Source organism: Artemia franciscana, chromosome 17 (genome assembly GCF_032884065.1).
Source record: "Artemia franciscana chromosome 17, ASM3288406v1, whole genome shotgun sequence".
Taxonomy (NCBI): Eukaryota; Metazoa; Arthropoda; class Branchiopoda; order Anostraca; family Artemiidae; genus Artemia; species Artemia franciscana.
Window position 1 is genome coordinate 18,764,935 of NC_088879.1, and position 27,005 is coordinate 18,791,939.

A 27,005-nucleotide genomic window follows, 5' to 3' on the forward strand; every position below is an offset into this window, starting at 1 on the left:
CGAAAATAAACTCCTATTGATACATAATTATATTAGAAAAGTAAAAAGCTATATTAAACTAAAAGCCAGCGAAAATAAACTCCTATTGATATATTAAATGTTGAAAGTTCAGCAATTCAAGATTTTAAGTCCGAAAAAAGGAATTGGAAATTTATACGACCATCCTTTCTATAAAAGCCTTATATGTTAACAATCGACAACTTGCATAACTTCAGCCTTTGCCCCGGGGGCTGTGGAGGGTTCGTGAACCCCGTGGCATTGTTGGTTGACTTTTGAACTATTTTCAACAGAATGGCTATCTCAAAAGTTCGATAGAATACAATTAGGTAAAAGAGGGCGCGGAGAGAGCTTGTTGCTTTCTAATTACTTTTGAATCTTAAAAAGAGCGCTAGAAATTTCAATAGCTGGTTGATGCACATTTGCTTGAAACAATTCAATTTTCTGTTTAAAATTTTGACAATTGAGTTTGACACTATAAAACATTTCTTTAAAGAGTACTACATACGGAATAATTTTGTTCGTTTAAGTTGTAGTATCACTCTTTACTTCTGCTTAATTAAGGCTACAATGAAAGAAAGGTTTTGATGGCCAGGTCCTAAGGAAGATGGATGACGTATTGTCAAAGATTGTACTTTTCGACCATCCATTTGGTGCAAACTGAAAAGTGGGTTGTCCCTCATTAGGATGGGAAGCTTCGATAAAACAGTATTTTAAAGAAATCATAACTATACAGGAGTATAACAGCTGGATCTTTGAATAGATTGGACTAGAAGAGGGGCAAGTCATGTCGTGTTGACATTAGGTGGTTCAGTAATGCAGTAAACTGTCAGTAGTAATAGTTGCCACAGTAGTTAACCTTTTCTTTAAACTATAGTGAGCTGCTTGATATTAGATCATACGTTGTCGATCCCTGATCTAGATAAATAGAGACAAGTGAGATGTTTTTTATCTACTTTTTTTTTATTGGAAGTATTATAACTTCGTGTAAGCAAGAGGTTTCCACCAAAATTTTTAAGTTCCACTGTTTTCTCGCCCATTTTAATAATTAATTTTGTTGAATTAATATCATATGAAAGCTTAATTGGTACCAGTGAAGAATTAACCGATAAACATTTTTGTAACCGATAAAAATTCTCGAAACATAAGTAGACCTACCCAAAAGTTGAAGCTTCTTTTTCAGTTCTTGAACAGCCAAAATTGAGTCAGCTTTCCTTTGATAGTCCATAATACTTCCTCGTTTGACTAACAAACGCAATCAACAAGGTTACAAGTTGCCATGGTATTAACGAAGGCCATCTATGCCGAGTAAATGGATTTATGTTGCCAAGGCAACCTGAAAAGTTGCCGCAGTCTTTGGATGGCTCCGCGACAAAAATGATTTAGGAGAGATACTTCGATTTTATATCTTTACCATCGATTAAACGCTTTAATTGTGAGCCTGTTGTAGTTGAACACAATAGTTTAAACCTTAAGAATGATACCTTCTACAAAGAATTTTCCTTTTAAAAAAATGAGGATTGATCCCAAAATATGCTACTTAACACCTTTGATTAGGCTTTAAAAGGCTTAAAACCTTAAGGCTAAAACCTTAATTTTCTAATTTTTGACACTTCGTCAATGTTGTCATCTTGAAAACGCAAGACGTAATTTTTCTAAGGATGTATTACACACAAGAATCTAAAACTGACCCAACATATATTTCCTCTCTTATAATTAGGCACTCGCTCCAATAATAACTGAAACTAAAAAAAAAAACTTTGACAGCAAAAAAGAATTGTCTTTTTATTGCGATTCCAAATATTTCAAGATTAAACATCAAAAGCTACGAGCCTGAGAAAGTTTGACTTATTATCAAAAAAGGGTTGTAAACAACCCCGAGAAGGCAATTGATCTTGATGAGAATCACACATCGTGATTTCAGAGACCTATTTAGGTGCTAAGTTCCTAATTACAAAATAAGGAATTTTTGTCGTTTTCTGCCATCAAAGTATGATATTGTCCCCAAAGAGAACCAAATAGCTATTGATTGAAAATTCTCAGATAATGTAATCGATGTAAAAGTTTCGCAAATTCATTTTCAAGAAATCCACATCTAGTCCTTCTTGACTTCCGGGAATAGTATCTGTGTATATTTTTATTATTGGTATTTGGAGGAATAGCGCCCATCCCATTATGAAAATTTAGAGATTATATTCACATGCCTACGGAAACAGAGCTGAAAAAGAAAGGGCGGGGCATCATGATCTTTACCAAAAAATTCATGGGGAGGGGAGTGTGGCAATTGCTACCAGGAGATTTGTTTAGCAAGTGTATAGGTTAAAATGTCTCGTTTCCTATTTATATACACTGTTTAATATATTCTTGTTTCACGGGGTGTCACCCCCTACTGGTGTCCATGGACATCATTCCTATAAATCAAGCTGGTTTGAAGAACTCGCCTTTAACTCCCTGGAAATGATGAACCATGTAAATATTTTTTGAATATCGAATATATCTTCGAAGGGTGCAATTTTTTTTGGCTTCCAGCGACGAATACCATTCTCATAGCATTGTTTTATGAATATAAAACTTGAAAATTAAAAAATGGAGATTGAAGGAGAGAGCAGTAGTCCTCCTTCACATTTAAGGGAGGCTTGGGTCAAACGCTTCGCAGTAAGAATCTGTAAGTAAAGAACAACCCTTGTCAATAAAAACCGGAACTCTAAAAATTTTTGACTACATCAGATACAAAAATAAAATATTATTCAGGCTAAATCTGAATCAGAAAAATTTATTTGCTTTAAAGTTACTCTTTAAATGCTATTAGCAAATGAAAATTTGCATACTTTTAAAAACAGGAATCAAAATCTCCCAAAAAGGGATGCCATCTTGATGGAGACAATGCAGTGAAATTCAACAGGTGTGACAGACCTAAAGGCACTGTATGTAATTTTTGAAATTGAAAGTTTAATTTAGACAAATATACATAATTTCAAGATCCAAATATACTAAACGAGCTCTTTTTTTTCAAGGCATTGTAGTATAAAACCAAGCTATGAACTAAAGACTATGTTTTGAGAGGTGATAGCCCTCCTCATATTTAAGGTAATACTGAGTGGACCATGAAAATCAATCAGAAATTCAATGAAACATTGAATAAAATAAAGAGCGACATTAAAATGAAAAGAAATGGTACCGATCGGGGAGGGGGGGCTGCACCTTCCTCAACCGCTCGTTCCCTACAGCTTTCATCAATTATGGAATAATTTCTATTTCTTTAAGTTTTAATGTTGTTCGTTACTGAGAAAACTTTTTTTTATTACTATCATTATAGGCCAAGGCCACACAAAGTAGCCTCAGAACATATGCTTTTTTGTCTTCTATCTATTTTATAGTACAAATAATTTGGTTCAGTTTTTGGTTTTTAATAAATTAGTTTTCGTATGTTTCTTAAAATAGAAGCTTTGAAATTTTGGTTATTATTGAGCCCTTTACATTATCTATTTCGTTTATAATTTTTTTTTTTGTCTATTCTGTAAAATTATCCTCAAATTAGCAAAAAAGAACTATGACCTATCGTTTATCTCAAAAATTATTTCTTTTATCACATAGTCTGGAGTTCATAGTGCTATAATCTTTTAGGTAATCGTTAATTTTGACTTCAAGTGAAATTTCACAATTTTCTAAGTGCAAGTGTTTTTGAATTCTTGAATTCAAAATGAAATTCAATTGAATTCAATTTGAGTTTTTTTGAATTTTTGAATTTTCATTTGTGGTTGCTTCTGACAGCAGCAAGAAATTCCAATGTATTCTGCTCAAATCATTGAGATTTGCATTTAACTCTTACAGCCAAAGAAGAGAAGAACCAGAACTAAATTAAGGGAACACAGTTTTAACATAGCTAAGATGTTTCCTCAACAATCTTCTAAGCCGGGCTAAGTTGGGCTAACAGTTCGGCTAAATAGGAAACAAAATGAAAGATAGTAGCTTGGACATGTAGTCTACCCCTTGTGCCTACTCCAAAGCGTAGCCTACTCTGTGTAAGGTTTTTATCCACTCCTGAAAGCTTTATTCAAATAACTCAACTACTTTCAAGATAATAGTCATATAGAATCTTAGAAATATTTTAAGATTATTTGATACTAAGCCTAGGTAGGCCTTGGTGGTATCCAGGGCCAGCCTATTTGTCTTTTCTGACAGTTTCACCTCCTCAAATAATTCTTCACTATCTGTTTCGATTTTACAGCCTTTTTTGTGTTGTTTACCAGTTTAAATGAATATTTTGTAATTATTAGAAATTTTGGAACATTTTCTCTTGATTTTTCAATATTCATTTATTCAATCCTTGCCTCTGATAAGATCTCATGCATATGAGATCTGTTACATATCGTTCAAATCAAAATTAACCATGTTCAGAGATTTTTTTTAGTGTCGTCAAACTTACCAATAAGATTTAGTGAGGATTCAATTATTATCAAAAGGATCAAAAGTTGCATAAAATTGTGGTTGAATGAGCCCTGGATAAACTGATGCTCTTCTCAAAAAAATTATAGATGGCCCTTTGGAGATTACAAACCGACAGACTGTACTACATGGTTATCAACCGGTTTTTCATAGCTTCAGCATAGGCAAAAATTATATTGGGTTATTTTTAAAAATGCTACATTATATTCTGTTAAATATATTATATTAATTTATACTATATTATAATATTTTATATTATAATGCTGCTAATATTCAGCTTATATTGCTAATATTAATATGAAGTGCATCGGTGAATGAGGCCATTGGTAATGTTTTGGGGTTAAATCACTATCGGCAAGTGTAATTATTTTTTTCAGTAGCCGGATGATTTATTGCTGTCGAGTTGATGCCAGACAGATTTTAGGAAGTATTGTGAAACTTGGCAGTGGTGGCAGATTTAGAAAATACCTTTTGCCAAATTTTTTATTGACAAAGGTCAAATCCACCCTCCCCCCCTCTAGATTTAAAAAAAATAATTTTACGTTCTATCTCACTCTAAATTTCCATGACTGGCACCATTGGAAACTGGAAAGTTTTACAGAAGAGAAGCAAACACAGCTAATAGGACAAGTATCAGAGTTTTATTGCGTATTTTGCTTATAATTTAAAATTACTATTTCGTAACAAAGTTGTTTATAAAGATGGCGTTAAGATCTACAATAAATGACATAACATAAAAATATATTTACAACAGTTAAATTTGTACAAAGAATGACTCATAAATTACAAAAAGAGATACTGAAAACTGAGAACGACTAAAGTGAGGAAATAAACGGTAAAGGAGAGACGGTCAATAAGGCGTGCCACAAGAATCCAATTTTTCCTTCGTCGTTTGGTTGAAAAATTCGGAGGAGGCAGTGCATCGGTGAATGAGGCCATTGGTATTGTTTTCGAGGTTAAATCACTATCAGCATCAGAGTTATGTTCGTCGTGAAGCCTAAGGCTACGCTCAGATTCCTAATGAAAAAAGAAAAAAGTTTTAAACTCAGTTTTCTGTTAAAAACAAGCTTTTATATTTTTTGTTAAAAACAAGCTTTTATGAATAAGAAAACTAGAAAAGTTTAACTTATTTTTCTAGTCATATTCTGATTTTGTACAGTATACACATAAAAACAAAAATCAATAGTAAACATTAAAAATTGAGAATCTGAGTGGCTTCAGTTAACATTGACCCTAAGATCCCCCCTATATTTTATGAAAATACCTATTGTTTAAATTTTCACTGGGAAATGTCTTTTCTTGGTGCTTTTATTGAAGAAAACTATAAAACCCTACCCTTAGATTCTTAAGAATTCATCTTGCCGTCTCTCAATTTCTGTGAATTGACGTGACTCATGAAGTAAGTGATTATGGAATGCTGGTATTTCAAGTAACTTTTACTTAAAATTTCTTTTAAGGCAATAAATTGTGATGGGTTAATGACGTTGCTGATATATGTTAAAAAAGAAAATATGTAATCACTACCAAAATGAACTTCAAAGTTAATACTTTTAAAACTAAAAAATATTTAGAATCGTCCCTCCAATAGTCCTTTGAGGCAATAAACCTCTATTTTGCTATTAAAAAGAAGATAACAGCAATAAAACCATTAAAATTCAACCGTAAGAACCAAAGTCCGGCATTGTGTCCTTCAAAGATATCAAAGACCCTTCAAAAATAAATTTTAAATTAAAAATCGTGCGACAACAAAATTTAAAAAAATGACTATTTTTGGGCGTAAATTGGGGATTGAGAAATTAGTTTCTACCAGCGTTTTGTTTCTACTAGCTTATATTAGGCTAATAATTCCCTAGGTAAAAACTATGAGACTGAACATATATGGAAAGGGTCACTTTGATTATAACACATTCAAAGTGTGTTACGGTTTTACAAAATAAAATGCGTAATATAAAATATGTTTTTTGTGTGGAAACGAATTAGTTTGACATTTTTTTACAAAATGGAATATTTATGCCTAGCTAAGGCTATAATTTAAAGGAAGGTTAAGGGTAAGGTTAGGGGTATAAGTTAATGGTAGGAGTATATAATACATTCAGAGTGTGTTGCTGTTTTGTAGAGTAAAATAGCCATGGAAAAAAACTATAGAAAAAAGTGCTTAAGTCAGGAAAAAATAGCATGTTTTTAAATAATTGATTTACATTAAACTGTAAAATTAATTCTGATCATTAATTATTTTAAATAAAATTAATTTAAATGATATTTTCTCGATGGGAAGAATAAGCTGTCTCGTACACTTTATGATTTTTTAGAGATTCGTTACCAACTGAATACTTGCCTTTTTAACGGTATTTTTCATCACCTCTGATGGGTTGTGTACCTTTTAAATTCTCAACTCACTTTCATTTGAGGTTTGTGTGTTATGAACTTCTGCAAAGTGAAAATTTCGGCTTTATATTTTTTTTTTAATACATGAAAATGCATACTTTATCAATTGAATCAATACTTACCAGGGTAGGGTTAAAATATTCTCTAAGGATGTCCGTTAGAGGCTTGAAATAAAGAAAAGAATAAGAAGTACAAATATGTCGAACCATAAAAAGGGCCACTTTTCGGGAAAAGTTGATCATGCCAATTTTCTTACTTAAATCATTCTTGAAATTACACTACATTCAAAATTGTATGAGATAAATAACATATTTCAAAATACTTTGTTTTCTATTTATTTTGAATAACAAATTTATGAACATCATTATTTTTCAATAATTAAACTGTAAAAAATGACGAGCTATTTACTTTCAGGGGCTCTTTTATAGGACCAAAGGAAGATTTTAGCGTTCGAGTTTATCTCCATTAATTCAGCACATCCATGAGCTATGAAACATGGCTTAAAGTAAACACTTCTTGTAAAATTGTAATACAAGAGTTCTTAAGTAACTGAATGGGACACACAAGATCCCTAAAAGGTCTAAGTAGGTACTTGTAAATAAGATACTTCCCAAATCTACTTTAGACTGTCAATACTTAAGTTTGTTTAGTATAAAATATATACAGGATTTTAGAAAACATTAGAAAACGGCAGAACGTTGAAAATCTGAAGATTTGCTAGGATTAAGGTTGTAGCTATGGGGTAGAGTGCAATTTGGGGCTTCAAACCATTACATAAACTTTAAGTAAAGCAAGACAACTAGAACACGACTTGTCTGGAAGTCGTATAACCTTTCTCTTGCCAAATATTTTGTAGTAAAGACTTCGTTAAGACTGACATAAGAGTAAGCGTGCTCTTATTGAATAAAGTTTATAAGATATATGAAATACGAGTAGAATGGAAAAAGAAGATCGAGTTTTGGAGCTACATAGTACATGCAGTCAGCTCTGGAGAAAACTTTCGTTTGAAGAAATTTTTAGGCTGCACATATCCAATTGCTTATGCTAATCCAACTAGTATTATCCATCATACTATATATTCTAACTTACCAAAGAGCCCTTAGATAGAGTACAAACGTTGCTTTGAGTATGAGAGCCAGCGCAACCTGTACCGAAGTCATATGAAGTGGTCCGACGTGATAAACTACCAGTGATCAAGGTGATGACAATACCAACAGCTGAGAGACTTAAACTTGCAACGTAGAAAACGACTGAAAATGACACAGCGCTTTTAGGTATAATTACTAATTTGTATCAATTCCTTAAAATGTAAAAACAATCCTTGGTTCAAACGCCTGCACCTACAAAGAAAAAACGAACATTTTATAATATGTGTAAAATTACATTTAATTTTGTCACAAAGTCACGTGTTATGACAGTCCAGTGGGTACACTTAGACATTTTGAGTGAGTGGTTGAACAACTTTTCAATTGCAAAAACTAAATATAGAAATATCAGAAAGCAGAAATTTCAGGAAAATATACCTGTGGGTTACCCATTTTTTCATAAGATGGTACAGCCTTTTTTCGGATATGACAAGGCTTTGCAATACTATATTAAATAACCTGTGTATGATTTTTGAGGAAGAGGAATACATCTTACGCCACTATTATTTTTTTAAGAGTTTATATTTCAAAGGGAAGTGAAGAGTGGAGTTGAAACTTAAAAACAAGCAAAAATTATTGCTTCGCAATTTATGCAATATTGGCAAAACTAGTCCAAATATGATGACTCTTGATATTCCCCTCATTTTTTTTTTATTCTAAAAAACTCGCGCTTTACTGGAAAATCAAAATTCTGCAAATAAAAATATTTTCTCTTATGAGCAGAAAAGTTCTTAAATAGGGTGCAGAAAATAAAGATTAATATGCAATGCTCTTAGTAATGTTTCAACGACTAAGATATTGACAGCTGTTGAAATAAAATCAAGCATAATTTTTAGTTTTTTAACTAAAACTGAGCTTTTCTAAATTCTAGAAAAGAATTCTAGCTTTTCTAAATTCTAGAAATATAAATATCCCGAGTCAGTTTATTTGAGTGATTTTTGCGTATATATGATGCAAAACTGCAAACCAATAATTTTTTTTTCATTTTAAATTTTAACTTTGCTCTAATTCCATCGGTAGAACTTAGATATTTTAGAAATTAACTTTTACTCGTTTCCATGTTTAAAAGAAAATATACATAAGAACCCTTAAAAAAGATATTTGTTTAAACAACAATGATGTAACTGGAAAAGCCATGTGAGTTTTTTTTAGGATATGGCATTTGGACTTTAACTTCCCAGCTCTCTCAGTATTTCCAATAAAAACATGTGAAGTTTTGTCTAATAAAGCCATGGTTGTGTTATTATCAGTATCCTTGAGAAAATAAGATATTAAATTCTATTATTTAGTCTATGAAGATCGCCGTATATAAAAAATTCAGAGGTTTAAGAAAATTAAAGAACATTAAAAGAAATTTAGAAACCAAGTTCAGAAATGTGTTTTATTATTAATGCATTTTTTTCTGCAGCAATGCTGCAAAGAATTTTGAGCTTCTCATAAGAAAGTAAGAGTGAATTTACTGGCAATTAAACTCTCTAAAAAAAAAAGTTTGTCCTAAAATAAATCCACTGCAAACCAAGAAGATAATAAAACAAAAATAAAAAAGTGCACTTTCGTTACATTTTCTCAATGGACTTCATTTTGACACACCTACGATATTCCTGTGCTACATTGGTGCTGGAGAAAAAGATAAAAGTTTTTAGGTTTTTTCTAAATTCCCGAAAATTTATTTTAATGATTAAATTTAACTATTAGAATAAACAAACAATGTACTTATCATTACTCTTCAATCAGCTTGGAATTCAAGTGAAAACAATTTTTCACTAGGCAGTATTTTTTCAAAGCTCGATTTTATTTCCACTTACTGAGGGGACTGGGAAGGGGGGTATTCAAGAGGGGGATTGTAAGCACTCATTTAAGAGCTCAAGCCTTGACAAGGATGTTTCCATATTTCATTTTTTGCCCAAGATTGTGGAATATAAGCTGTAGCAACAAGCAATGGATGAGAGAAGAAGGAAAGCTGTGAGGTAGACTGGCATGATTCCATCCACAAAACGACTTATAACCACTTCCTCCTGCGATTTTCCTAGCTTGAATATGCTCTTTTTCGGGGATTTCGTTTAATTGGATTATTTTTCGCTATTTCCTTGAAATTATTTTATTTTGAACTCTTCTATTTATTTTGTAATATTGCTAATAACTGATAAATAAAAGTAACTTAAGTAGTAGGGGGAGGGAACACTTTTTTGGAATCTTGTCACTAGTGTATCTACCATTAGGGGTTGTCAGATCCCTGCCGATATCGGTAGAAACCATAAATTGTGTTCCTATTTGCACTTTTAGAGTGTTTAGACCGAGTCTGACCTCTAAGGGAGAGAGACGTCTTTAAATCCTTGTCACCTGCAAGAAGGGATTGATGCAAAGGATAGTATTTCCTATCGAAGATATGACAGGTTCTGTATCATAATATCAACACAAATTGACACAAATAAGAAATCATTTTACCAAAGAGGATTAAATTTTGTTTTTAATTATGGGAAGAAACTTGATCATAAAAATGAAATGTTATTTTCTCTGAAAGGCTATATTTTTACTCAACACGGATATTTCTTTACTAAAAGCCTAACTTATTATTATGGTTCATTTTGACTTTTAATTATATTATAAGTGTCCTTCAGTTGTTGAACACCATTATTAAATTGACTGCTGTAACGGTAATTGACGGTTTCAACCGGAAACATACATTGTCTTTTTATGCCTATTACACCGTGGAAATTCTCTACCAGCTAGGTTTTTCATGAAGACTAAATTACGCTTTTTGTTAACTTCTGCCCTACATTGAACAGTTATTGCACACACTTTTGTAAAATGACAAAACGGGCTATTCAATATGCGCAATTGAGGGAAAAATCTCGATCCATCATAAATAGTGCAGGTTTAATTTAATAGAACAAAATTAATCAACAGAACTAAATTCTACAGATATTATGTGCTATACATAAACATTATGTTTTAACTATTGGCAGGCCAGTCCAAGGTTTGGGGGGGATACAACTGCTACCCCCAATGCCCCCCTTTAATTGTAAAAACTGTCTTTACAGTATTTTCGCTGAAAATGCTTTTTTTTATATTTTCAGTATATTCATTGAAATAAAGAAATTGCTCCCCCTCTAAAAAAAATAAAAAAATTTGCCCCCTACCCCCAACATTTTCCCATACTTTTTCATTATCTAAAACCTGGGTATAGGTATAAATTTACAGTGATATTTTTGTTGGGAAATGGGTGATAAAATCCGGGTAAAGTTCCTCTTATCTATATCACCCATTAGTTTTCAGTTTTAAGTCTACTGTTTTCTATCATCAAGAGGATTCAATGAAGAAAAAAATAACACACACCACGCCGTCAATTACCCTGGAAATAACCACCTATCTTGTTCCTGTTTTATTTACTTAACAATGAACAAAACAAACAAAATATATACACTCTTAACCACTCTTCTAGGCCGGCCAATGACTTGACTAGCTTGTGCTTGTCTCCAGAGGCGGTCAAGTACTCGTTAAGAAACCTGTATGCTCTCGCCCAAAGTAACGACATATATCACTTTCCAATTATCCTCACTTATGAGCTAAGCAACTAATAATAGAGTCGCATAACTACGTCATAATCCATCAAATATGAATCCTTCATACCCCTCCCAAATAAATCTCCTGAAAAATAGACGTTAATATAAATAAAAAAAATAATATATCGATAAAAAAAAGTGAACTCCTTCGACAAAACTAAAAGCCATATTTATTGTATAACCGTGATATATAAAGCAAAAGCAATGAAGTGACATTTATATAAGCAGAGTTAGATAAGCAGACATGTAAAGATAAGCAGATAGATAAGGAAAAGCAAGAGATGTAAAGTAAAAACTTTAGAACCATAAGTACTCATCGTAAAACGGCCTTCAGTGTTTCCCTCTTGGTGAAAAATGTAGGCGATATTTTTTTTTTTTTTTTTTTTTTTTTTTTTTTTTTTTTTTTTTTTTTTTTTTTTTTTTTTTTTTTTTTTTTTTTTTTTTTTATGAACAGATTCAAGATCTTGAGAGTGGGGCATATAATATCTGAATGACATTTCTTGTTGCCCGACAAATTTGTACGAACATAAGTGAATATGGTATGGAGACAAATAGCAGTTTGACCGAGCTGGAGCAACCACCCCTCAGATCTTGCCCAGTTCTTATGTAATGTGTATTAAAAGTTTCCTTTAAAATGTCATTCCTATTGTAAGTATTTTTTGCGGTTGTAATTAGAGCTTCCTGAAAAAAGAGTCGAAACACCGACAAGAAACTCTTGTCTAAGGCAAACAATATTTCCCGTCATCATATTCACGGTGATTTATTAATAACTACCTGCAGTACCTTGCCTATAGAAGGTCAACTAGGATGTGTCCGTAGGTGTCTCGTTCAATAAGGGTTATACAAAAAGAAAACTTACCAACCAGAGGAATGTGATTCCCTGATGCTGGTAAAACATATCTAAAATAAAGCAGCATCATTGTGTTTATTATAACAGCAACACAACCAACGTGTATCCTCTCAGGAGATCCGGGTGTCATCCAAAATGTTATCAGTACCAGTAATGATATCACTGAAATCAATTATTAGCTTTATTAGGATTTGAAGGGAAACAGCATAAAAAATGCATTTATAATTGTAACTAAAATGACTTCACGTAGTATTCAATTTTCTGTTTGTCTCATCCGTGAACTGAAAGTCATGAGAATAAGATAAAAGCATATCAAGGCATATTGTGTTTTGTTGGAAGGTATGGGGTAATTCACCACAAAATGTCGCAATTCCCCAAAAGATATCCCAAAATAGGGATAATTTGAGCTTAATCAATATCTTTTGTGGGATTTGACCCATAGCACCCAACCTTTACATCTATTAAGATATCGGAGAGATGTGAACCCAAGAGAAAAACATTAACAGGCTATTGAAAATCCAATCCACTGAACCATTACAGTTTTTACATTTGCTCCTTATTTCGTATATATATATATATATATATATATATATATATATATATATATATATATATATATATATATATATATATACAAAGCTGGGCAGGGAATTTGACACAAATCTTATTAGCAGCCAAAAATTAATATCAATCAGCTTCTGGGAAAAACTGAACTTTTAAACATTGTTCCGTTACTCTGTTTCTGTATTGCTATATAAATTAAGATTAATATACACCATCTAAATGTCACCAATTATAATGATCACTCAGACAGCAAATCATCCACGCGTACAAAGCGTATAAATTTGGTTTCTACGCTTGGCTCAAAATATGTCACAATTAATTAAATCCCCCCTAAACTGAGGAGTAGCACATGAATGGTATGGCCAAAAATGTCCCTTTCAATTTCACTCTGACCAATATCTATAAGAGCATTGCACTTTGGCGTATATTCAGGATTCCATTTACGTTAAAAGATTCGAACTTGTAAGTTGACCTGACTCCAAGAAATTAATTTGATTTTGAGAATATGGTCTCTACGGTTGTCAAATAAAGATTCTTTACAGCTCCCTGGATGCGATACATTTTCCTAGTCCCTCCTAAACGATTAGGCTATAGCCTATTGAATTATATTCAAAAGATTATTCATAACACCTTAGGATAAACACAATTTTAATGGTTGCGCTACATGCTGAAAATAATATATTTCATAGGTGAGTCACGGATTTGGCATTTGTTTGTCATTTTTATCCATTTTTTTTTTTTTCTTCCTATGGTTTTATTTTCTCATTTCCTCAAGTTTTTTTTTCTTACTATTTTATCAAACAGTTTGTGGTAACGAACTATAAGCAAGGCGCGATGTAGTTCAATAGCAACTGAAACTCTAAAAAAATGGAATTTCGATACCAATAGATATATCAAAAGAATCAGATTATTATGCTAATTCCAAATATATAAGTTTCATTAATCTTAATGTTATCCATCTAAGGTTACGAGCCTGAAAAAATTTGCATGGTTTAAAAAAGGGGAGGAAACACAACCTAAAATTCAAAGAATCTCATTGAAAATCGCACCATTAGATTCGGCGTATCAGACAACCCTATTGTAGAGGTTTTAAACTTCTATCTTCAAAAACGGGGAATTTTGTATTTTCTGCCAGAGAAAGATAATGGTTGCGTGTTTATTTAAGATTTTTCCCCTAGGGGTGATTGTAACGACCCTTTGGTGCTAAAATATGGGGCGAGGGCTCATTCAAACGTAAATTAAAAGTTCCAGTGCTCTTTTTAAGTACCCAAAAAAATAGAGGGCAACTAGGCCCCCTGCCACGCCCCTCTTGTTCCAAAATTCGTCAGATCAAAATTTTGAGAAAAATTCTCAAAATTTTGTTCAACAGGGTTGAAAAGCTCAATAACAATATCTCTAGAAATATGACCCCCCACAGCCGCTTGTAAAATTTCCTTAAGTTATAAAATTTGCCTTTTGTTTACGCACAGTATTTGTTATTAGCAAGTACGCATATATTTTTTTGGGTGGGATCGGGGGCAAATTTTCTGTTTGGGGATTTTCATGGGGAGGGAAGTTTCCAGGGGTTTGAATTTTCAGGAAGAATTTTACACTGGGGAAATTTCCCATAATTCCTTTGCGAAATTCTTTTAAATGTGTCTTGCTTTCTCGTTGCCAACTCAGTTTTACGCGTGGATATGTTAAGGATAATTGTCACCGGGATTGAATTGTCTAGAAGATATTTCCGTGAGTAGAGGGGATTTTTTCGTGGAGGTTGAGCCTTATTTCCTGCAATTATTTAAAAAAATTACCAGAGACTAAATATAAAAAACAAGTTTTTTTCAACCGAAAGTAAGAAGAAATATTAACTTAAAACGAAAAGAAATTATTACTTATATGAGGGGAGGGGCATTCCCCTCCTCAATACCTAGGTTTTTACTCTAAAGTTTGAGTCTGTCCCAATTCTTTAAGGACGACTCCTGAAACACAAGAGTCATTTAATTAGAACAATAAGAATTTTTTTTAAAGTACTAATAAACTTTAGTGTAAAGAGCAAGGTGTTGAGAAGGGGAAGGAACCTCATATACGTAATAATTTCTGTTCGTTTTAAGTTTTAATGTTGCTTCTTTCTTTCAGTATTATATTTAATGGGTACTGAAAACAGCCCAGAGAGAAAAATTGTCTATAGAGATTTTTGAAGCAGTGTTATATCTAATTTTTTCGACATTTAAAAAAAATAATTTTAACACTTTCACATTCTTGCGAAAAACAATTCAAAATATACCATTCGCATGCTTTCACTTGTTGATTTTGAATCTAACTTTTGCATCAACCATACTTCATTTTTTAAAAGGAAAAATGTAGGCTATTTTTTGTGAAGTAGACCTGTAATTAATTATTAAGATCCATTCAGTGGACAACCTTTGTCCATGAGAAAGGGAGTTCGATTCCTGGGGTCGCTGATTACTTGGTTGGAAGGGGGGGAGGTAGTAACGTTACTCTGTAAGCTCAGCCAGAGTCGACTCAGCTCTAATTGGGTGCCTTTAGAAATGTGGCACAAGTCAACAGGAAGAGTGCGTGAAAACACGGGATGGCCAGCCCCCAGCCCCCCATTCCCCTTCCTGACTAAAGGGCAATGAAACGAAAATCAGCACCGCCGGTAGGGACAGTAAAGTCCAATATCGTATTCTTTACCTTACCTCATTCAATACAAAAATGAATTCTTCTTCAAAGAATTTCAAAAGCTGAGTTTTTTTTAACAAACTATTTTAAGGTTCTTCTTGCAGGCTCCACTTTAACCTTAACCTATTTTGAAAACCTACCTAACTGTAATCTCATTGAAATAGTTCACAAATTTTTCATTTTACTCGTTTTGGAATGATAACAGAATATGAATAAAAGATATGCAAGAAAAGATTGCAAAAATATATCTAAAAATTATTCCCTCATTTGACAAGAATTATTCTTCACCAGCAAATTATGACAATTTGCTGATGACAATAATTATGACAATAGAAACGTCAAGCAATTAAAAGAACATTTGTTACTTCGATTCAGTCGGTTTTGAAAGTTGGCCCTCATCCACCGAGAAATCATAATTTTTCATTATTTCCTAAATTGTTTATAAATCTTAATTCTATTTTATCGTTTGAACAAATTTGTCCCTCTTTGACAAGGCACTAAAAAGGTCAAACTAATTATACATATGTGTATGATCAAATCCAATATAGATAGACATTAACTAAAGTCAAGATCGTATCCGATAGATGGAAGGGGGTATGGGTTTTGACCCCCCCCCCCCCCGAAAAAAAATTGTCCGACTTGTAAAAATATAACAAAAATGTATTTAAACGTTTTTTTTTTTAAAAATTTCGTAGCCCCCGCCCCTGAGAAAATATCCCCTTCTCACGATCAAAAACCCTGGCTACATAGATATCAAAGGCAAAGTAAAAATAATTACCATGAAGAAAAAGATGTGACCTAAAATGAACTGAAATTAGATTGAATAAGGATACAAAAGCCTAAATTGAATAAAAACCACCTCATCAAAACGTTTGTGCCTCCTGCCAACTCCCCACCCCCAGAAAAAGAGTGTCATTAGTGCTTTGCTGAAAACTAATAAGCGATTTGTTTGAATTGAAATTATGATTAAACAAAGAATTTGTGTACACAATTCAAAAGAGTGGACATTAGAAAATATTGACAAAAATAAGGATATTTTGAAACAACTAAACTGAATTAATAGTCAAAAATCTATTAAGCTCGAGCCGATACACCTGGAAATCTTATTAGATTATCAAAATTATTATAGATTTGGCAGGAATGGACTTAAAAGGATGAACACATTGATTAAAAGTAGTTCCGAATTAAAATAGTAAAACCAAAGCGATTACTGCAAGATAATTCATACTAAAAACTTTACAGTGAAGCTAACTATTTTGGGCAGTATTTTTTTTTTCATTTTTGCAACGAAAAAAAAAATCTTCAAAATGTATTTATTTTGTATTCATTAAATTATAACTAGCACCAACCTTTTGGAGCGTTTGAGAGGAGGTAGTAACATCATATTCATTGATGGTAATTTTTGTCCATATGGTTCATGTAGTTTACTATTGTTCGTGTTGAAATTCATAAGTCTTATTTGATTCTTCATTTTAAGTCATAAAATCGCCCTTTACTTTTTGTATCAAAATTGTCCATTAAATGTAAAAAAATGTTTAAGCTCTGTTTGATTTTTTCATTTATTATTTGTTTCAATTTATTTCTTTTATTATTATTTATTATTGAGTTTCCATTGCAGTCGATCTATTTTTTTTTCTGAGTAATTGGAATAAATTATTATAACTCAATAAAGTTTTTACTACTCTCTATCTCCCTTTATCTCTCTATTTTTTGAGGTAGCGTTTATAGGATAGTGTTTATTGTTTATGAATCAGTGTTAATATGTAGCTTCTCCTCTTTTACAGGTCATAGAGCCTTTTGGGGATCAGCATTTGTCATGTCAGTGCCTTTTACTTTTTTACAATTTGGTTTAATACATTTCCTGTTTAGATCAGGGAACATAATCAATTATGCCTTGTGGCCGAATCCTTGTGGCTGAGCGACGTCGTCTGCGATGACAAGATCTGCCAGAAATGGTGAAGAGCCAACTATTTTCAACAATGATTCTGCTGTGATTATTGCGAGCATTATTCATAATCCAGTAACGCGGAGCTGAATAATATGAAGGTAGGGGGCACCCTCGATTAACTGCAAACTCCAAAGGAAACTTTGAAGTGTCATTGATTTATTCCTGGAAACAAATCATGATATTCTTGATGCCATCGGAGTATCAAACGACACATCGAAGTATATCGACGAGTCCTTATGGCCACAATCTTCAGTCACGATTCTCCTTCACTCCTCCCTAATGAGAGAGTCAAAGGCAGCTAAAAGTCTATAAAGGTAATGAGTAGTAGTGAGTTAAATCGTATGTAATGCTGCCAGATGAGGTGACTCGTCAGTACATTTTCTGGACAGCCTCTGCTTGTTGTGGTGATAAGGTTTGTAGGAGGAGTAGTCAAAGAACAGTAGAAGTTGGAATATTGATGGTTGTAAAATTTAGGGAGGATTAGCAATGATGAACCATGAGGTATTGAATACTTTTTGTAGAGTCAAATTCACATAAATTCAAAATTGTAACTAACATCATTCAAAAAAATAATTTAACCAATTTTTTTTTAATAATCTCTATAAAATACCTGAATGACCAAGAGTCGATGGAAATGCAAGTTTTCACTAGGTGCTAAGTTGGAGTAGAATAGAGGGAGATTTGAACTTTATAGCTATGAGTATATCTAATTTTGTTTAGTCACTAATTGCTCACCTATATACAAGATGTATCTACCAATTTTTTGTTAGTATATAACCCATTGTTTAGGTCAATATTTGAAATTAGTCATTTATTTTTCTAGTAAGAAATCCTTATTGTATGAATTTTTATTTTCTATTTATTTATATATTTTTATGGAGAATTTGTTATGTTAGGTAGTTTACAAAGGTAAAACACATGCTTGCTTCTATATAATGGATTGATAACTGTAGTTGCATTGGCGGTGTCATTTCCAAAGTATTTTTTTTTTCCTTTTTTCTCTCAATAATTTATTTCCTTAACCTTCCCCCACTGACAGGCATTGCTTTTAGGGGAGGAAGTAAAACTTTTTTTATATTATTTATGCGTTTTATTAATAAATCCTTCCTTATTATTCACGACAATTTAAGTTATAAAGTTATATAAAGTTATATCGATGCAGGGAGTCCACGTTAATACTTGAACGGTGTGAGGACTTGAAGATTTCTTAAATGAAATCGTGAGGACTTTAACTTCTTTCCTACATTTCCTCTTCTGTTAAAATGATATTCCTACAATCTGCAATTAAAACCACGATCGATGAAAAATTATATTGTTTAGAACAAGCTACTTACCAATAGCGGGAACAAGGACCATTTTGACGTCAAATGCTGATCGACGTTGAAGCTCCAACGTAAAAACAACATCGTGTCGTGGGATCATATCTTCAGCATATTTTAAATTGTTTAGCTCTGATTTTGCTCCTATTATTTCCCACGGAGAGGTGCCGGCTTCAAAATAAGTAAGTTCAGGCTATAAGAAATTACTGTATAAATTTTCAGATAATAGCCATTTGTGGACACTGTGTCAATACGCTGTCTATCGAATAAGGTGATCATTATTAGCATCATTCTTTAGAAAGAGGCATATTAGGGATGGAAAATCTGATGAAAGCCAATAATTCCAAACATTTTCTATTGTGAGGCTTTATATATAAAGGTGGACACGGCAGAAATCTTGACAAGCTATTGGAGGAAAATCCCTTGTATCCAAGGATTCAAGAGTTTTTGGTAGCGTCCACAAGTTTCTTCTGTCCATACACATTAGACAATATTTTGTTCAACTGAAAGAACAGGCTTCATCCCATCATTGGTGCCCGAAAGCTTATGGAAGATGTTATAGTGACACATCCTAATCATATTGAACATATTATCAACTTCAAAGTACATGGGCGTTTATCGCATTTTTCCAAAAATCTAAAATATGAGCTAAATTCCTTTATCGACTCTTTACATGCTGATTGCCTTACTTGGTAAAGTTTATCTCACCTTAGCACACAAAATTTTTAATTACCATTTATAATGTTGAAATCGATTTTAATATTATATGAAATTAATTAGAAAATTAGAAATTAAAAGTTTTGAAAAGTAAAATACTCGGCAATAGCCTAAGAGATCCTAATTAGAACGTCTTTGATAAAATATGATCAATTCGTTTTCTTAAATTGCGGATGATGCTGAAGCAGGTTTGCCACCATTGTTAGTTCCTAAAGTGCTAAAATTGCCCAAATTTGCGTGTTACACGGCGATTTTCGGTGCTACAGTCAAAAAACTTTTTGCACGTGTCGTGGCTTACACTGCGACACGCGCATGATTCGTTCAATTGTACTTAGATTGTTTTTTAGGTCAATTTTCTAATCTTTTTTAATGTAGAGCAATAAAAACGTGTCCATAAAAAATGTAGTCAATCAGAGCGTTGAATAGAAAAATACACGCGCACACGCATATCCCGTATTTAAACGAAGAAGGTGTTTGTCATACGTAAAAAATGTTCTGACATATATTTTGATGTGAGACATATCATGCAAATGCGTTTTTTAAGTCTGCACTTTCAATTTGCTCATATAAGAGAAAAGGTGCTTAATCCAATGCACCACATGCTACAGTGTACCCGTAAGGAAATAATGCTAAAATAGCACTTTCGTGCTACAGGTGGCAACCCTGTACTGAAGCACAATCCTAATTCCAAAACATGCATAAATTACAAAGGGAATTTAAATTACGACCTCCAAAATTGTATGCCTTCTCCAAAATAAATACTAGCGTAAGTGTTTCTCTCTGGGTTTACATTGTAATGTTTGAAGCAACATGTGAATTGATTTATATTGTCAATCGGTTAATTAAGCATATTAATGTGTATAATCTTATTATTTCTTCCTTGGGTACTGATGCTGATATAGGATGTATTTAAAAATAAAAAAAAATGTCTTATTAGGAAAATTAATTTCACTCTTGAAGTCTTATTAATTTATATCTAAAATTCTTTTTGATTTAATAGTACTAAATTTAAGCACTACTATGGAGGGTGATTCAAACTCACCTCCTTGTCGAAATCTATATTAAAGCCTCTTCTCTTCTAATTTTGTACGAGAATATGTTGTAGAACAATCCTCATTTTCTGCCATCCTAGAGTGACGGCCTACAAAATCAAAGCTATCCAGCTGCAGTAGATTCCCTAATGTGATGTCTTGTTGTATTTTTGTGAAAAGTAAAAGCCCAGCAAAATCAACTGCTAATAAGGCTGGCAATGCTTATTCAAAACGGGCTTAATTTCAATTCGTAAATATTACAGAATAATGAAAAAAAAATGAAAAGTGATTTTCTAAATATTTTATGTAATATTGATTCTTTAAAAATTTTTGAACAAGAAAAATATATTTTTATCTAAATTCTTCGAAGGCTTTAAAAAAGAAAGATGCTACCTAGTGTTGAATTTCACCACTTTCACAACCACCAAAAATAGTGACAACACGCTTTTATAAAAATGAATTTTACAAAAATTAATAAAACTAAATGACCCATTGCATGATCGAGCCCATCAGTTTGTTTTAAGGCACAATGTCAGGAAGTGGACGGAAACATTAGACAGAAACCCCTGATTTACAGCAGCTGAGGTTTTTGAAAATTAATTTTGGACTCAGGATTGCTCTGTAATGCAACACCTTTTTTAGGTAATTAATGTTCTAACATTAATCATAATAACAATAAATGTAAATCAACATTAAAAAGAGACCTCATCAACCAAGAGAATAGGTTTGACTTCGTTTGCATCGCTTGTCCAAGCTCCTACACGAATACTGCATGTTTGCTTATCAAAAGGCCAATAGGTTAGGTCCATGTCACATTGTGTCGCCAATGTCAACTTTTGAAGATGAAAAATGGCTCCATTGTGTCGAATGTTGACCAAGGAATCTGGGTAATTGTTGAGTCCCTCATAACTGCAATAATAATAGTCAATTGGCTAACCGCATAAGTATATTAAGAGAGAAGGCACTAAAGAGAAAAGAAAGTAAAATCATTTCACGATTTTTATTTTTTTGCAAAAAATTTATATTCGGCATAGCCTATTAACGCTCTAGCGTTGCCTGTAGTGAAGAGCCATGGGCCTTTAATATATTATTTCTTTCTCAATTGCCTACTTCTTATTAAAGAAAGATCGTATAAACTTTGAAGGAGGCTCATCCAATCGGAAACTGAAGGTTCTACTGCTGTTCTATTGTTTGTTGGATGGCAACAGGTCCCCCTCCCGTGTCCTTTTTCCACCAGGCTCCTCCACAACCGCACAAGCCATCTGATCCAAATTTTATATCTTTTTTAATGGTCGAAAGGTCCGATGATGGTTTCTCCTCCATCCCCTCATGCAAGGGCCATAAATAAGACAGATTACCAATTGTTTCAACACGAGTTTTGTAGAGAAAGGGGGGATTTGTTTGATGTTGGGTTTGGGACTGGTTCAAAACTCTAAGGCACCGTTCTTTGAGTTCAAAGGATTAAAATATCTGTGGGCTTGGGGAGGTGAGTGAGGGTTCCCGAAAATTGGTCATACCTCTTTTCATTCCTGTTTAATTTGAAATGTACTTTATTTATTTACTTTTTTTAGGAATCTAATACGGAAAAAAAAATGTTCGAGACATGCCCTGTTCTCAAAAAAATCTGGACTTCCAAAGTAGAACAAATATCTTTTTTCTGGTCGGTTCAAAATCAGGATCTTAAGTCCTTGGGGTAAAGGACCTATATACAGAAAGTGGAAAATGTTATTAGCTTCACAAATAGACAAGACGAATGCTCAGAAAAAGGGCCAAAAATATTTTCCCTCAGTCACTTCTTATGCAAGGGTGGTCATAAGAACTTGGGAGGGATCATTTTAAAATAGCTAAAATGAAAAGTATGTTGCAGTTTAGGGTTGGTTAAAAGAGGGAAAAATTCGCAAAAATAGCAGATGGCATGTGTAATTTTCTAGTCTTCGAAAGCGGTAGTTTCCATTCTTACGAGTCTTTGGGAGTTTTATAAGTCTTATAAGTCTTGATCTTCCATAGTCTTTGGGACCAACATATACATTTCAATCTGTGTTTGGTTCATACCTTTACCTAATAACAATTTATTCATTCATTTACACAAAGTTTTCCGTCTGTTATATTTTTCAGTTGAAACTGTGTTAAAATTTTTACACCTATTGAAACATTATAGGTTTCATTTTAAGGGACGAAGTGAAAGTTTTATAAAAAACGAAAACAAAATTGTGTTATAAAATTATAGATATGACTTCTAATCAACTGCATAGCTTCGGCAGAGACAGCCGTAAGAGTTAAATTCAAGTGGTAGATTCACTCCACAAAAGACAGAAATAAAAAAACGAGAAAAAGACACAGGTAAGTCATGTGAAAAGTATAGGTAATAGTTGAAAAATGTAGGATAACATATCTTATTCTTATACTTACTTACGACACGACTGCCTGTCCATGTATTATTCTTTATGGTTGATTGTGTATGGCTATGCTGTTTGACCTGTGCAATTGTATGGATGAGTAGGGTTAAGGCCCATTCAAGTACTGATCTATATTAATCACTAATGTAGGAAAACAGTCTTCGTTTTCTCCTTCTGTCTTCCTTTTTTTATGTGAGGAATACCCATATGTTTCTGCTAAGGTCGTTCAAAACCATAAAATATCACCCTATTTCGTCACTTTTAGTTTGTGTGGCTGGACAATCATGTGTGGCCACACACTTAGTTGTGTGTGGCCACACACTTTAGTTTGTGTGGCCGAACAAACATGTATGGTCACACACGTAGTTATGTGTGGCCACACACTTTAGTTTGTGTGGCCGAACAAACATGTTTGGCCACACAATTAGTTGTGTTTGGCCATAAACTTTAGTTTGTGTGGCCGAAAAAATGTGTGTGGCCACACGCTTAGTTGTGTGTGGTCAATTCTGAATAGTTCAGAATTGATTGGGCGGTCTTGCCATAACTTGTACAGGTTCCATAAGCGGTCTGAATAAACGACAGAAAACCTAAATGCTATCACCCGTTTTTCCAGAAATCTTTCCCAAGTAAAACCAGTTCATTTATCCTGTTTAATGTCGGAGATAAATACATTCAGATTTAATGATTTTTTCATCAGTAAATAGCGTGATTTTTTCTCTTCTTTTTTCTTAAGCAGAGTTTTAAGTTCAGCGAATGGAAATTTCTAAGTATATTCTAGTATGCCTGGTTGAAAAATATTGAAAATCAACACAAAAGAAGTTCCGTTGAGAATTTTGAAAGCTTCAGAAGTTTCCTATTGTGCCAACTGTCTTGATTGAAATCTTTGTCGGCACAGGATGCAAATTTCTTATGATATATATAGATTAAATAGACAGCGTTTTACTTAATAATTATTAAGAGATTATATGTTTTCTTTGTTTCGAACTAGTCTTTCGTTAGCTTTTGTAACTGTTGACACATTTACGATCCCCTATCATTTTTTTTTTACCGAAATTACTTCGGAAGCTCCTTGTGTTAATGGGAAAATTTTCTAATGGGTCCTTTGTCTTTGAGACTTTCAGTCGACGCTGATACTCGCAAAATGACATTTATGGTGACGAACGTCCCGAATTCATCCTTGGCAAGTATAACTCAGTGCAATAGTAACGGTTCTTGTAGTTTTGTTGTCTTTTTTGTTTGTTATTTTTTCTCCTAGCACCCCGTTTTCAGCTTATTCCTAGAAAGGGGTAAGGGTCTAACCTCTGTGGTTCTTACAGAAAGTGTATGACTTTGCATTTTGGAAAGCTCGTTTTCTTTGTTTATGTTTTCTTTGTTTCGAACTAGCCTCTCGTTAGCCTTTGGAACTGTTGACATAATTAAGATCCCTATTAGTTTTTTGCAGAAATTACTTTGGAAGCTCGTTGTGTTGAGGGGAAAATCTTTTAATGGGTCCTTTGTTTTTGAGACTTTCAGCTGACACTGATACTCGCAAAATGACATTTATGGTGTTGAACGTCCTGAATTTATCTATATTTTGGCAAGTATAACTTACTGTAAAAGTAACGGTTATTTTAGCAAATTTTCTCACGGAAATATTGGATTTTTACCTATGAGGTAGGGTTCAGTTGCTTTCTTGTTATGGGTGCTCTATGTACCTAGCAAAGTCAACTCTTCATTTTAGATTTATGTTAAATTAGAAAGTAAATATTGGATATACAACGTACCTATTCTGGACGATTATGTCTGGGATCCACACCTCATTTGCTGGGACTTTGATATAGGTTAGATTATTGTACTCTCTTGGTCGCCATTTTAGGCTAGATTCATTCCAGACCTAAGAAAAACATATATTCAAATTAAAATTTAATAGAAAATTATTATTAATAGAAATAATATAATATCAATTTATCATTGTAAAGACGTCAAAAAGACCTGATGGTCTTAAGCCTCACTGATAAGCTAACTAATTTAAAATTCAACGATATATTCAAATAACACACCAAACATTTCAATCTAAAGCTGGAGCCCTTTTCAATGACCTTGGACGATATAAAGTCCTGAACAAGAGATTCCAAATAGGTAAATACCAGATAATCAAGAAAAGAATTCAAATAAATAGCGTGGCAACTAGCATTGACAAGTCGTTTCAGGACCGTTTCAGGACAAGTCGTTTCAAGTTACCCGAGGTCAACATTGCTGGGCACCCTGATCCTCCACTATATTCGGAGCTTCAGTCTTTACTCTCTCCCATGGAGCTCCTATCTCACTTATATCTTTCATTATGACCACTTCCAGCGCCATTTGAAAACATTGTGCTTGTCATTTAACCTCACCTTGTTTACCAAAAAACCAATTTTAGCAGCCGTTTAAACAATAAAAAGTGCCCAGGTCGTCTGAACTTTTCTTTCATGGAAGCCCTAAAGGATGGAATCGAATCATTTTTTTTTACATTATTTTTCAATATACGCTCGTTCAAACAAATTCCAATCAAGAAAATTCACTAAAAAGTATCTCGGATATATTCCTAAGCTTTTCGAAGAGACATCGAAGAGAGAGAGACAGAGAGAAACTTTTATTATACACATCATCAATATAAAAAAGAACCACATAAGCCACTTTAAAAAGTCAAAGACTTATTAGTAGTGGTTGATAAACATTCAATGAACAACAATACCGACAACAATAACAAAAAAAAGAAATAAAATGAGACAAAAAAGTGGAAAAAGCAAAAGGAAAATAAAGAAGAAGAAGAGGCTTCCAACATTCCAATCTTAGTCCTAAAAGTTATCTACTTGTTCTTTTATAGTATTTTGGCTATTCCACATCTCACATCCATACTACACCTTTTATCCTTGCCAGTAATTCTATCTATATAAGTGAAGCTATCCACTTAGCCAGTTAGCTCGTTACCTATTTTGGGCTTAAGTGCAAATTCCTCCACACATAATACCCCACTAAACCAACTACTAACCTCCCCTGCCTTAATCATAACGATGTTACATAACACCAATTACTGTAAAGAGCTTCAATTATTGTCAGTGCCAGAATCTGTGACGGGTTCAATCCCAGGTGTGACCAGTTATTTAGTTGGGGTGGGGGTCAGTGGCGTGACTCTGTAAGCTCAGCCAGAGTCGGCCCAGCTCTAAATGGGTACTTGGAGAAATCTGGGGAAGGTAAGCAGGAAGGGTGTGGAAGCCCAGGATGGTTGGCCCCCAGCCCCCACTGCACTTTCTGGCTGAAGGGCCAGGAAACGGAGATCAGCACCACCTGTTTGGACCTTAAGGGTCTAGTGCCGTCTTACTTACTTTTTTTACTTTTTTTTTTACTGTGAAGTATCTGGCATACACTACAAGGATAGGACCTTTATTAAAACTTTATATCTGCTGAATGAAATGACTTTTTATAATCTATAAAATCAGGATAAGAAAGTCATTTAATTCAGACACTTCCAAGTTATTAATCTAAGCAAGGGTTATGACTTGACTTAACTTATGTCTCCTGCCGGTCACCACTCGGCGTACATTGACTTTTTACCTTTTTAATGGTGTACAGGAGAAAAATAAATATTGTGGAGAATAGATTTAGGGTAAAAATGCTGACGTTTCTTCATTATGCCTAGATGCTTAAGAGATAAAGTCTCGTCTAGTACTATTCCAAGGTGTCTCACAAATCCAGTCCGTCTTATAACTTTATTATATATATTTAATTCCTTAATCTATCAGTAAAAACTCGGGGATCATAAAAAAAATAAAGGTAAACGTAATTCTGTGCATCCTTAGCTTATGTACCCTCAGCCCTATTAAAATTCTATCAACTGATCCGTTCATTGACTTTTCCGGCAGCTCCGATGTCTAAGCTGTGCTACGGGCTGTTGTGTCAACGGCAAAATTTAAGCTGTTTTATTTCTCGGGTTTACCCTTTACCGTTAGGGTTATATAATATAA

At 33.3% G+C, this 27,005-nt stretch overlaps 2 protein-coding genes across 4 annotated transcripts in view; both read right to left on the reverse strand.

Annotated features, from left to right (window-relative positions):
- Positions 1 to 4,968, reverse strand: part of LOC136037960 (uncharacterized) — a 79,987-nt gene extending 75,019 nt beyond the window's left edge. Inside the window, exon 1 of one of the 2 annotated variants that reach the window (XM_065720846.1) lies at positions 4,424 to 4,968. In XM_065720846.1, coding sequence (XP_065576918.1) covers positions 4,424 to 4,475 — 52 coding nt within the window. In that variant the 5' untranslated portion in view covers positions 4,476 to 4,968. Of the gene's footprint in view, positions 1 to 1,155; positions 1,493 to 4,423 lie in introns of those variants that run through there. The other variant, XM_065720845.1, reaches the window with a different exon arrangement.
- Positions 4,969 to 5,167: 199 nt separating this feature from the next.
- Positions 5,168 to 27,005, reverse strand: part of LOC136037959 (neuronal acetylcholine receptor subunit alpha-3-like) — a 92,829-nt gene continuing 70,991 nt past the window's right edge. The window contains exons 5-10 of one of the 2 annotated variants that reach the window (XM_065720842.1): positions 24,786 to 24,895; positions 21,331 to 21,535; positions 18,894 to 19,071; positions 12,396 to 12,548; positions 7,918 to 8,078; positions 5,168 to 5,460 (exon numbers count right to left, since the gene is read on the reverse strand). In XM_065720842.1, coding sequence (XP_065576914.1) covers positions 5,227 to 5,460; positions 7,918 to 8,078; positions 12,396 to 12,548; positions 18,894 to 19,071; positions 21,331 to 21,535; positions 24,786 to 24,895 — 1,041 coding nt within the window. In that variant the 3' untranslated portion in view covers positions 5,168 to 5,226. Of the gene's footprint in view, positions 5,461 to 6,891; positions 6,993 to 7,917; positions 8,079 to 12,395; positions 12,549 to 18,893; positions 19,072 to 21,330; positions 21,536 to 24,785; positions 24,896 to 27,005 lie in introns of those variants that run through there. The other variant, XM_065720844.1, reaches the window with a different exon arrangement.